General features: G+C 43.3%; 1 protein-coding gene across 1 annotated transcript in view; it reads left to right on the top strand.

The window, feature by feature from the left end:
* The first annotated feature begins 346 nt into the window (after nucleotides 1–346).
* mindy4b (MINDY family member 4B) overlaps nucleotides 347–13,666 on the top strand; it is a 54,681-nt gene continuing 41,361 nt past the window's right edge. The window contains exons 1-3 of the mRNA XM_072571809.1: nucleotides 347–459; nucleotides 8,691–8,718; nucleotides 10,520–10,699. Coding sequence (XP_072427910.1) covers nucleotides 347–459; nucleotides 8,691–8,718; nucleotides 10,520–10,699 — 321 coding nt within the window. The remainder of the gene's footprint in view (nucleotides 460–8,690; nucleotides 8,719–10,519; nucleotides 10,700–13,666) is intronic.

The following is a 13,666-nucleotide window of genomic DNA, read 5'->3' as shown; positions in this document are numbered from 1 at the left end:
TTCTTTTACAGGACTCATTGCTCAAACACAATGAATTATTAAGCTGCATCAGATCAAATGCATGTTTGTGAATGAAAAATCTCTGGCTTTCTTTTGACTATTCATTTGGTGATGGCAGGGAAGAGGAGCAGTGTTCAGACATGTGGTGAATTATTGAGAGTAATTTGATAGTGTGACTGGGATCCAAGGGCTAGCTCACTGTCAGTCTAAGGTTTGCAGTTCAACCAGATCAATGATCGTGTCACTAGGTTTAAATAAACCGTCAGTCTGACTGACATCAGGATAGATCCTGGGAGCTGCAAGAGTGTGGATCTCTCTTACTTAAAGCTGTGTGTCCAGTTTGCAGATGGATAAGGAACTGGGTGATCAGAACCATCACTTCAGTGAACACGATTTGGATGCGATCACCAACAAGATCAGTGACCTGGGCAAATGGAGAGAAATCTTCAGTCAACAAGGGTAAAGAAACCTTTCATTTTCTCTTTCACAACCAATTATCTCCAATTTTTATTTGGAAAATAACTTGCAGCTGTGAGATATCCACATGCCTTTTCCCATGTTTGCATGTTGCTTCCCAATGACATCACTCAGACTAGGGGTCAATTTCCACTTGTTTGAAATTAACACACAACCCAAACTCTTCACCAACTCCTTCAAGTGTGCAATCATCGCTGGCCTATCTGAACATCAGGTCGTGGATGAGGAAAACCTTCCTCCAATTGTACATTCTGTTTAGCTGCTGCCATAACCCGCCATTTCAATTCTCCTCCCTTCATCATTCTTTTCTCGAGTTGAACAGTATTCACCTTGGCGTGTCCCTGAACCTCAATCTTTGCACTTTAAAAATTGATTCCTTGCTTCTCCTCTTCCTCAGACGCCGCCTTCCAGAGAGAATCTTTTATCCAAACTTCCATTAGTTAAAGTTGAAAAGTGTGGTGCTGGAAAAGCACAGCAAGTCAGGCAGCATCCAAGGACTCATTGAGCATGTTTTGAGCTTAAACCCTTCATCAGGAATGTGTGTGGAGGGCTGAGAGAAAAATGGGAGGAGGTGGGGCTGGATAAAGATACTAGGTGCATTTCCCCCAGCCCTATCTCCTCACATTTATCTCTCAGCCCCCTTGGGCCCCCCACACATGTTACTGATGAAGGGCTTATGCTCAAAACGTTGACTCTCCTCGGATGCTACCTGACCCACTGTGCTTTTTTGGCACCACACTTCTTGACTCTGATCTCCAGCATCTGCAGTCCTCACTTTCTCCATTAGTTAAACATTGCTAAAAGGAGATGTGAAGTCAAAATTCTTCACCTTCCATTCCTTAAGACTACGATGCAAGAGATGATCTTGATAACCAAGTTTCAAGTTCTTGTCTCCTTTTTGCAATCTGTACTACCAAGTGATTACTTTTGATAGATCATATCCTTATCACGACTTCACCCAATGAAGGAGCAGTGCTCCGAAAGTTTGTGATTTCAAATAAACCTTTTCCACTATAACCTGGTGTTGCGTGGGCTAGGTACCATCAATGTATTGACATCAACTTCCAAACAATATATTCAAAATCTTCATCCAAGTCCCTCAATTGCCCGGATGATCTCTGCAACCTCCTCCAGCCCTGTTCATCAACCTACTCCTTGGCTCTGACTGATCTCAATCCCACTCCCTGATGTTCCCAAAGTGCTCTGCCACATGACTTCTCCCCCACCTTTTAAAAGTCTGCTCAGGATTAGTCATCACAGCAAGTTTCTGGTCATCTCCCATCATGTCTGATGTAGATTGCAGCTCTGGGAAATGGTTTGTGATGTTAAAAAAATACCGCAGCTCTGCTTTCTGGTGAAGATATCATCCATGTCGGTCAACTGAAGTTATGTCCTCAGTGACAATGGAATGTAACAAAATTCCTTCACTAAATAATAATTCTTTTACTCATTGGTGGGATATGTGTGTTGCTGGCTGGGCCAGCATTTATTGCCCGTCCCTAGTTGCCCATGGCAAGGTGGTGGTGAGCTGCCTCATTGAACCATTGTAATCCTCAGGGGTTTAAGGCAGGGCATCCCAACGTGGGGATCATGACATCAAGTGGGGTCAAGTGTTGAAATTTCGAGCAGCCATGGCTGCCATTGGGCTCTGACTGAGTGAACAACCAGGAGTTGGCTCCATCCTCTGCTATCCACTCAATGTCATTTTTTAAGGGTGACGTGGTGGCTCAGTGGTCAGCACTCCTGCCTCATAGCACCAGGGTCTCAGGTTCAATTCCAGCCTCAGGTGACAGTCTGTGTGGAGTTTGCACATTCTCCCCGTGTCTGCGTGGGTTTCCTCCAGGTGCTCCGGTTTCCTTCCACAGTCCAAAGATGTGCAGTTCAGGTGAATTGGCCATGCTAAATTGTCCATGGTGTTCGGTGCATTAGTCAGAGGGAAATGGGTCTGGGTGGGTTACTCTTCAGAGGGTCGGTGTGGACTGGTTGGGCCGAAGGGCCTGTTTCCACACTGTAGGGAATCTAATCTAATCTCAAACTGTGTTCATGGCGGAAATGACTCAGTCTTGAAGCCTAGCCTCTGTAGTCATGAAAACATTGGGGTTTAAATGCTCTCAACACTGTCTCAGAACTTTCTCCATTCCTGACCCACTCCTCTCATCACCCCCTGCCTCCTCACTCTCAAAAGTCCTCCACTCCCCCTAAATTATGTTCCCAATCAGTATTTAGGTCAGAGATGTAACAGTAAGATTCCATGCTCAGTTTGTTAATATGTTTCATCAGTCTGGGTGTTTTAGAGGATGAACATTGCTGCCATTGCACCACATTTTAAAATTGCTTGCCTTCGTACCTGCGTCCATTTAAATATTCTATTTACAACACCTTCCATTGTAATGTTGCGTCAGTCACCATGACTGTATCCGCAGGTGAGTGCATTAGCACCACAGAGTCTCTTGGCTGATAACTTACATACTTACAATTACTTCTGAGTTAAGTAACAGAGAGAGACATGACTGGAGTCCAGTGATCTGGATAAGTGATCTGAGAGAACCAGGGAATTTAAATTTAGTCAGTTAAATAAATCTGGATTAAAAGGCTTCTATCAATCATGGGGTTGACATAAAAACCCATGTGGATCACGTAAGTCAAGGGAGGGATTTTGGACTTTCTTCTAGACTAACTATGTTTGTTAGTCAGATCTTAGAGAATGATAAAGTGGTTGCCATGTGACTCCAGATCCACAACAACATGGTTGACTCTCAACAACTCTCTGAAATGGCCAACCAAGACGTTTGAGATGTTCACTGACCATCAATTTCTCAAGGGCAGTTAGTGATGGGCAATAAATGTTTGACCCGCCCGATGACATCCACATTCTGTTCATGAATAAGAGAAGCTTTTTATAATCATGGAGAGTTCGTACAATGTTTACAGCATCACAAGGTAATCACAAGTTTAACTTGATTCAGTTCATTGCGCTGAGGTAGAAGGCTGTGCACTCAAGCCCTTGTTGAATTTAAGAAAAGAAGAAACAGAAGTGGGTCATTTGGCCCCTCAGACCTGACCCACGTTCAATTGGATAATGGCTGATGCACTCAAGCCTCAACACTTCTTCCACAGAATCACAGCGTTGGAACAGCACAGAAGGAGGCCATTTGGATAGCCCCGAGGCTTTTTCCCATGACTGAAATGGCTATCACGAGGGGGCATAATTTTAAGGTGATTGGAGGAAGGTTTAGGGGAGATGTCAGAGGTCGGTTCTTTACACAAAGAGTGGTGGGTGTTTGGAATGCACTGCCAGCAGTGGTCGTAGAGTCAGAGACATTAGGACCATTTAAACGACTCTTGGCTACGCACATGGATGATAGTACAATGAAGGCTATGTAGGTTAGTCTGACCTTAGAGTAGGATTAAAGGCCAGCACAACGTTGAGGGCCGAAGGGCCTGTACTGTTCTATGTTCTATTTGGCCCAATGTGCCTGCACTGGCTCTTTAAACAAGCTTCATTACTCAGTGCCAACCTCCTGCCTTTTCCCTATATCCTTGCACACCATTTCTATTTAAATAATTGTTCAATGACCTCCTGAATGCCTCGATGGAAGCTGTCTCCCGCACATTTCCCAGGCTGTGTACTACATAGGAGAAAGTGAGGACTGCAGATGCTGGAGATCAGAGCTGAAAATGTGTTGCTGGAAAAGCGCAGCAGGTCAGGCAGTATCCAAGGAGCAGGAGAATCGACATTTCGGACATGAGCCCAAAGATTCCTGAAGAATCTCATGCCCGAAACGTTGATTCTCCTGCTCCTTGGATGCTGCCTGACCTGCTGCGCTTTTCCAGCAACACACTTTCAGCTGTGTGTTACATACTCTAGCTTCTCACAGTGTGAACATATTTTTCCTCACTTCACCCTGGCTTCTTTTGCAGTTCACTTTAATTCTCTGCCCCTCTTGCTCTTGTTTCTTTTACGAGTAGGGAACAGGTTCTCCCAATCTCTCTATCGAGCCTGTGCGTGATTTTGGAAACCTCTATCAGATGTCCTCTTGGTGTCTTCTTCAATCCCAACGTCTTCAATCTGGCCTCACAACTGAAGTCCCTCATTCCCGGAATCATTCTTGTAAACTGCTTCTGCAATTTTCTCCAATACGTTCACATCTTCCCTAGAATGTGGCACCCAGAACTAAGCACAATACTCCAGCTGAGACTTAACAAGTCTGATACAAGAGCAACATAATCTCCTTATTCATGTACTCCATGCTGGGGAGTATATGGCTAGGGATATTGTATGCAGGAGAATATGGCTGGGGATATTGTATTCTTTACTTATTGTTCTCTCTATCTGTCCTGCCACTTTCAATGATCTGTGCGCATACACAACAGGTCCCTCTGCTCCTTTAGAATTTTATACCATTGTATCACTTCTGATTTCCCTGTATTTCACTTTATTTGCCACCTATCTGCTTACTCCGCCAACATATCAATGTCTGTCTGGAGTTCTCCTCAAAATTCCTTTGCAGTTCTTTCATGTTTAGTATCATCTTCAAACTTTGAAGTTGTCCTCTGCTCACAAAGATCCAAATCGTTAATAAATCACGAAAAGCAAGGGTCCCAATACTGGCCTATGGGGAACCCCTGTACAAACCATATTCCTGCCCAAATAATATCATAGAGTCCCTACAATGTGGAAACAGGCCCTTCAGCCCAACAAGCCCACACCAACCCTCCAAAGAGTGACCCACCCACACCCCTACACTATTATCCTATGTTTACCCCTGACCAATGCACCTAACCTACACATCCCTGAACACAATGGGCAATTCAGCATAGCCAATTCACCTGACCTGCACATCGTTAGACTGTGGGAGGAAACTGGAGCACCCGGAGGAAACCCACACAGGCACAGGGAGAATGTGCAAACTCCACACAGGCAGTCACCCGAGGCGGGAATCAAACCCAGGTCGCTGATGCTGTGAAGCAGCAGTGCTAACCACTGAGCCATTGTGCCACCCCAAATGTTCATTGAGCATTATTCTTTGTTTCATATCATTTAGCCAATTTTATATCTACGTTGCTACTGACCCTTTTGTTCCATAATCCACAAATTTCTTCACAAGTCTGTTGTGTGACACTGTATCAGATACATAAAAACATAAGAAATAGGAGCTGGAATAGGACTAGGCAATTCAGCCACTCAAACCTGCTCCACCATTTCATATGATCATGGTTGATCTCACCGCGACCTCAACTTGACTTTCTTGCCCACTCTCCATAACGTTTTAACCCATTACTAATTTAAAGTCTATTTACCTCCTCTTTAAATTTACTCACTGTTCCAGCATCCACAAACTCTGAGGTAATGAATTAAACAAATTCCAGGCACTTTGAGGGAAGTAATTTCTCCTCATCTTTGTTTTAAATATGTTATCCTTTATCCTCAAACTACAACCTCTCATTCTAGGTCGAGGAAGAATCTTTTCTATCTCTATTTTGTCAATCCCCTTTAGCATTTTTTATACCTCAATCAAATCTACTGCCCTCTGGAAGTCCAAATACACTACATCAACAGCATTACCCTCATTGAGCACATCTTCAAAAAGGGCACAAGTTAGGTAAACACGATCCCCTTTATAAATCCATGTTGACGCTTCCTAATCATCCCCCCTTTTTCCATATGACCACTAATGCTTGCCTCAATAATTCTCACTTGAAATTTCCCCACTACTGAAATTAAACTGATTGCTCTGTTATTGGTGGACTTATCCTTAAAATCTTTCTTGAACAAGGTCATAATGTTTGCAAGTCTCCAGTTTTCCAAAACCTCCCCTGAGTATTGGGAAAGCTGAAAGAATCGGGGCCCAAGGCCTGCAATTTCCATTCTCACATGCTTCAGAATCCCTGCATGCATCCCATCCAATTCCAGTGCCTTGTCTTTATCATAGAGTTATAGAGATGTACAGCATGGAAACAACACCTTTGCTCCAACTTGTCCATGTTGACCAGCTATCCTAACCTAATCTAATCCCATTTGCCAGCACTTGGCCCATATCCCTCTTCACCCTTCCTATTCATATACCGATCCATATGCCTATTAAATGTTGTAACTGTACCAGCCTCCACTACTTCCTCTGGCAGCTCATTCCATACACGCACTGCCCTCTGTGTGAAAAGGTTGCCCCTTAGGTCCCTTTTAAATTTTTCCCCTCTCATCCTAAACCTATGACCTCTAGTTCTGAACTCCCACAATCGAGGAAAATACTTTGTCTATTTACTTTATCCATGCCCCTTATGATTTTATAAACCTCCATAAGGTCAAACCTCAGCCTCCTACACTCCAGGGAAAACAGCCCTAGCCTATTCAATCTCTCACTATAGCTCAAACCCTCAATCTTGGCAACATCCTTGTAAATCTTTTCTGAACCCTTTCAAGTTTCACAACATCCTTCCGATAGGAGGGAGACCAGAATTGCACACAATATTCCAACAGTGGCCTAACCAATGTCCTATACGTCAACAGCATGACCTCCCAATTCCTGTATTCAATACTCTGACCAATAAACGAAAGCATACCAAACACCTTCTTCACTATCCTATCATTAAGTACTAGTATTCCATCCAAAAACTCTGCCCTATCAATTTTGATCTCCTCTTCCGGTAACTGGGTTCTCTGTCCTATCACCTTAGGCTGGATAACAACTTTCTCTTTGGTCAACACAAGTGCAAACTATTCATTTCACATCTCAGCTATGCCCTTACTTCCAAGTGTAAATCTCCTTTTGGGTATTCAACCCACCCTTTACCTTCCTTTTAGAACAGGCTGGGCTGTTTTCCCTGGAGCATAAGAGGCTGAGCATAAAAGGGGCATGGATAGGGTGAATAGCCAAGGTCTTTATCTCAGGGTAGGTATATGAATAGGAAGGGTTTAGAGGGATATGGAAAAAATGCTGGCAAATGGGACTAGATTAGGTTAGGATATCTGGTCGGCGTGGACAAGTTGGACTGAAGGTGCTGTTTCCGTGCTGTATATCTCGATGACTCTATGTGACCATTGAAGTTTTTCCTGCCCTAACTATCTTGCCCAGATCCACTCTTGCCCCATTGAAATTATTTCCCCTCCACCCTCGCCACCCCCCTCCACCCCCAGATGGTTCAAATTGATTTGAATTGTTAGTTTAAAGCCTTCCTAGCCACATAAGCAAACCATCCCCTAAGGAACTCAGACACTGACCTGTTCAGGTGAATCCATCTGGCTGGTCCCATGTTGAGTAACTTGGGTGTTTTCAGTGCTGCAGTGGAAAGTGTGGTACTGTTACAAGTGCTGACTGTCAAATGTGTGGGAGGTTAAAGGTTCATGGCCCTACTTACAGTAAAGCTTGTGCACTCGGAGGTTCACCAGGATGCTGCCTGGGATGGAACAATTCAGCTGAGGCCGGATAAGCTCAGGTCTTTTTCTTTGAAGCAGAGAAGGTTGAGGATGGACCTGACAGAGGTGTATAAGTTGGTGAGGGGCATGGACAAGGTGATTGGAAAGCAGCTGTTAAAGGATCAATAACAAGGGGGCATCATTTTAAAGTGAAAGGCAGGAGGTTTGGGGGGAAATTTGAGGAAAGATCTTTTCACCCAGATGTTGGTGGGAGTCTGGAATACACTGCCTGGGGGGTCTAATTGAGACAGGAAACCTCACAAACTTTCAAAAAGTCATAGCTTTCAAGGCTATGGGCCTTGTGTGGGCAAGTGGGACTTGTGTAGAAAGTGGAATGCTTTTGACAGTATGGACTCAATGGACCGAAAGGTCACTTTTGCCCTGTATGATTCTATGAAAAGCAGAAAGTTCCTGTCGCCTGACTCCCAGTATTTGTCCATTCACCCAACAGCACTGTAAATAATAAACACTTGCTGCATTTAAAGGTTTTTAAGACTTAAAGATATAAAAATTTAAGTTAATTTTAACAACTGTTGCAGCAAGTAATTAAGAAGGCAAATGAAATTTTGGCCTTTATTGCTAGGGGGTCAGAGTTTAAAATAAGCAAGTGTTGTACAGGGTATTAGTGAGGATAAAGCTGGAGTACCGGTGTGTGGTTTTGTCCCTGAATTTAAAATCGTTTTACTCTCTCCTTCCTGTAGCCAATCATGCAGCAACAAGGCATTCATAGTATGGAAGAAATCTCTGATTGTGGTTGTGGTTTTTGATTCTGAATTTTAATATTTGTTTTGATTTGTAGATTACAGTTCAAAGACACTGTGGTGAAGGTGAGTGCTTGAAGACATCTCAATTGAAACTTAGAAAATTGATAAAAGGCAAAGGATTCCCTTCATTACATCCATGCTGTCTGATAAAGAGCTATCCATCCCAGTCCCACTGCCTGGTCCTTGCTCCCTCACGCTGAAGGTTAGGGCACTTCAAGTGCACCTCTAAGTACTTTTTAAAAACTTTCGGCAGAGAGTTCCAGATTCCCAGCACACTCCGAGTTGAAAAGAATCTCCTCTATTTCTCCTGCCAATTATTTTAAATCTCTTATCCTTGTTTATTTACCTTTCTGATGAGGAAACAGACCATACCTATCACTTCTAGATCCATCCTCATTTTATACAGTCTCCTCAGCCTCCTCAGAAATAATTGTATCAATCCAACATATCCTCATAGCTGAAATACTCCATTCCTGGCTAACTCCTCATAACCTTCTTCAGTCCCCTCTTTAGTCAGGGAACAACGTCCCTGTAATACAACAACCACCAAGTGTCATATCACCCCCACAACAAAGCGACCAATCATTTTATCATAGCAAATATTTGAATTCTTTTTAATGAGCATATTGACACTTGCCTGTTCTCTGTATCCAATGGGAATGACAACAGGCAGTAAGTTAAAATTCACAGAATACCAGGTTATAGTCCAGCAGGTTTATTTGAAAGCACTAGCTTTCAGAGCTCAGCCTCCTGATGAAGGAGTATCGCTCCAAAAGCTTGTGCTTCCAAATAAACCTGTTGGACTATAACATGGCATTGTGTGATTTTTAACTTTCTACACCCCAGTCCAACACCTGCATCTCCGATCATAACAGGCAGTAAAGTGCCTCTTGAAAGTTACTTCACTGTTGTAATCTATCGTAAGTTGTAATGACTTTGTCCACAGCATATCCAACAGGCACGAAGGTCAACCAAGTATCTGTTTTCGATAGCTATGTTAATTGAAAAATCAATATTGGTGGAGACACCAGGGAGAACTTCCCTGTTCTTCTGTGAAGTTATGCCAGGGAATGTTTTATGACCAGCTGAGAGGGACCTCACCTGAAAATGACTCTTCAGACAGGGCACTCGTACTGTACTCAGTGGCCGCAAGGATTGTGAACTGAGCTGGTTTGAGTTAAGTGGCTGAGTGCGAGGGCACAAAGAAAAGCAATGATTTTTCATTTTAACAATTCAATTTGTTTGAAAAACGAAAGTCAGTAAAGCAGCCTAGAAGCAAATCTCGACATTTGTGAGACACACCGATCACTTGGTCTCAGTGATAAAATAATCGATGGATTCCTTGCAGATTTTGGAAAGCAAAGTATTTTTGATTGCAAATGTCTTGTGATATCCGGCACTTTTTTTTTCTCTCCCCATGGATTATCATTAAAAATTCAGTTCTAAGGTGAATGATGAGATAGGCTGGAGCTCAGATGCTTGCTGTCTTTGTCTGGTACAGCATGGGATGGGAGAGACAAAGAATAGAGTATCTGTCTAGATTTCACCTATCACGCTGAAGCCCATCATCCCTGGGTCGTGATTCTCTTTTACCCTTTTTTTCTATGGAATTGCATGATGATGTATTGCAAGCTAAGATAACTGCAGGTTGTTCAACACAGAATTACATTGAGATATTACAGGAGGAAGTTATAAGGAACCAGAATGTAAGTACAACTCAATTTAACTTGACTGTCGCAATTATTTTTTTCTCTCTGTTAATTTCCTTTGAAACTCACATTAAATTGCTTTCTGTAGAACCATTATCAAGTAAGACTTAGATGAGATACCTGTGTTAGAACTAATTTATTCTGTTCTTGAATAGAAGTATCCAGACAGCCGTAAGGTTGAGGATGAGAGTACAGATGGAGCGGGAACACCTCAGTCCAGAAACATCACATCTCGTAGTCACTTCACCACCTTCAGTGTCCCATATTGTGTCCCAAAAGCGTTTGTTGTATCTTCGAACCTAGGCGGCCTGCCCATCACACTGGAGACAGCAGTGGTAAGCCAATACATCCTGAGCACTTTTCTTCAATTGTGGTTGAAACTGTATCACATTTTAACAAAGGATGAAATGTAATCTCGGTCTCAATGAAATATCACTTCGTGGCGCGGAGCCTACAATAGATTCGACCAGACAAAAGAGGATTGAGAGTTCATTGTCTTCATGTTTCCCTTTAAAAATATAATATGTCAAAGCGAGATACTGGTTAATTATTCCCCAGTCGCCTTCGTCCAAGGAAAGCATGTGTAAGTAGCCAAAATGTCATTTTAATGACAGTGCTCAAACAACGAAAATGTTATGACAGTCTGACGTGCTTTTCTGATGGGTCAGTGAGCAAGAGGACAAATCCAATCTGGAACAGTGCCACAGAGAGCAAGAAGGGAAAGAATAATCTGAGATTCCTGCTCTTGGCATGCTACGTCATTGGTTCACAGAATCAAGCAATGTCTAGGAGCATCTGCGAAGAATAGTCATGAAACTGAATTAATGGAGAGAAGTCACTCAATGTCCATGAAGCATGAGCAGAAGTTTTAGATGTGGCACTGTTTTGTAGATACGGGTTCCAAATTCAGGTTTCCCAAAGATATCCTTCTGTTGTTTGCCCCAATAGCTGATGTGAGCAGTGTAATGTTGTAGAAATTGGCATGGGCACAGAATATACACCAGGCAGGGGCACTTAGCAGGGTGGCTGTGGAAAGCTTGCCTCCTTATGTGTGAGAATCTCAGACCAGAGGACATAGTCTCAGAGCAGAGTTCCCATTTAAGACAGAGACGAGGAGGAATTTCTGCTCTCAGAGTGGAGTGAACTTGTGGAATTCTTTACTGCAGAGGGCTGTCGAGGCTGGATCCTTGAGTATATTCAAGGCAGAGGTAGATTTGCAATCAGGAAGGGAATCAATGGTTATGGGAAAAAGGCAGGAAAATGGAGTTGAGGATTTTCAGATCAGCCATGATCTCATTGAATAGCAGAACAGACTGGATAGGCCAAATGGCCTACTTCTGCTTCAGTGTCTTGTGGTCTTAGTTATATGGATTGCAAAGCGAAATAGTTGTGGATCAATCATCTCAGTCCCAGGGCATTGCAGCAGAAATTGCCCAGGATAGTATCCTGGGTGCAACCATCTCGACCTACTTCATCGATAATCTTGCCTCTCTCATAACATTATTGCACAATATTCAATACCATTTGTGACCTTCTAGATTTTGTCCATATGCAACAAGACCTGGACAACATCCACATTTGGGCAGATTAGCAGCAAGTAGCATTCATGCCACACAGTGCCTGACAATGACCACCTCCCCTTGATTTCAATGCACCACCAACACTGAATCTCCTACTATCACCATCCTGTTGGTTTCTAGTCACCAGAAATTAAACTACCATATATATGTACCATGGTTGCAAGAGCAGGTCAAACAATGGGACTTCTGAGGCGAGTAAGTCACCTCCTGACTCCCCAAAGCCTGTTCATGATCTACAAGGCACAAGTCAGGAGTGGTGATGGAATACTCCTCACTTCCCTGGATGGGTGTAGCTCCAACAACACTCAAAGAGCTTGACACCATCCAGGATAAAGCAGCCCACTTGATTTATACCCCATCCACCATGTTATTTACTTCCTTCCTCACAGTGGCAGCAGTGTGTACCATCTACATGATGCACTGTAGTGACTTACCAAGGTTCCTTTAGGCAGCAGTTGCTATAACAACAGCCTTCCCGCAAAGAGAGGTATAGAGCCAACAGAGCTCCATACCCCGGAACACCCCATCTGCAAATTCTTCTGCAAGCCACACACTATCCTCTTTTAAATTTATATTTCATTCCTTTAATGTTTCTGGGCCAAACTCCTGACCTTCCCAACAGCACTGGGGTGTTCCTTCAATAGATGGACTGCAGCTGTACCATAAGGTCATTCAAACTAACTTCTCCAGAGCAATGACACCCAAACTCCCATTGCATGGCTTAAAAACCTTCAGCAGGTTATCTCCTCTAGTCTTCTTTGTCCAAGAAAAATATCTGCACTGTTAATTATTCCTGACATCATTCTTGTAAATCTTCTCTGCACCCCCTGCACTGCCTCTATGATCATGCATAAAATGGCAAGAATTGTACCCAACAGTGATGGTCTAAGCAAGCTTTAGTGGGGAGGCAATGGCCTGGTGGTATTATCGCTAGACTAGTTATCCAGAAACTCAGGCTATGTTCCAGGGATCCAGATTCAAATCCTGCCATGGCAGATGGTGCAATTTGAATTCAATACGAAGTTTGTAATTAAAAGTCTAATGAAAATCATGACACCACTGTTGATTGTTGGAAAAATATCCATCTGTTTCACTAATGACGTTTACAGAAGGAAATCTGTCTTCCTCACTTGGCCTGACCTACATGTGATTCCAGATTGGTAACAATGTGTCATAGAGATGAATAGCATGGAAACAGAGTCTATGGTCAAACTCATCCATGCCAACCAGATATCCTAAATTGATCTAGTGCCATTTGCCAACACTTGGCCCATATCCCTCTAAACCCTTCCTATTCATATACCCATCCAGATGCCTTTTAAATGCTGTAATTGTACCAGCCTCCACCACTTCCTCTGGCAGCTCATTCCATACACGCACCACCTTTTGCGTGAAAAGGTTGCCCCTTATGCCCCTTTAATATTTTTCCCATCTCACCCTAAACCTTGTCTATTTAGAATACTTACAGTGTGGAAACAGGCCCTTCGGCCCAACAAGTCCACACCGCCCCGCCGAAGCGTAACCCACCCATACCCCTACATCTACATCTACATTTACCCCTTACCTAACACTACAGGCAATTTAGCATGGCCAATTCACCTGACCTGCACATCTTTGGACTGTGGGAGGAAACCGGAGCACCCGGAGGAAACCCACGCAGACACGGGGAGAACGTGCAAACTCCACACAGTCGCCTGAGGCGGGAATTGAACCCGGGTTTCT

The sequence above is a fragment of the Chiloscyllium punctatum genome, chromosome 6 (assembly GCF_047496795.1).
Source record: "Chiloscyllium punctatum isolate Juve2018m chromosome 6, sChiPun1.3, whole genome shotgun sequence".
NCBI lineage: Eukaryota > Metazoa > Chordata > Chondrichthyes > Orectolobiformes > Hemiscylliidae > Chiloscyllium > Chiloscyllium punctatum.
Note: the sequence above shows the minus strand (reverse complement) of the source record. Positions and strands in the feature narration are given on the sequence as shown.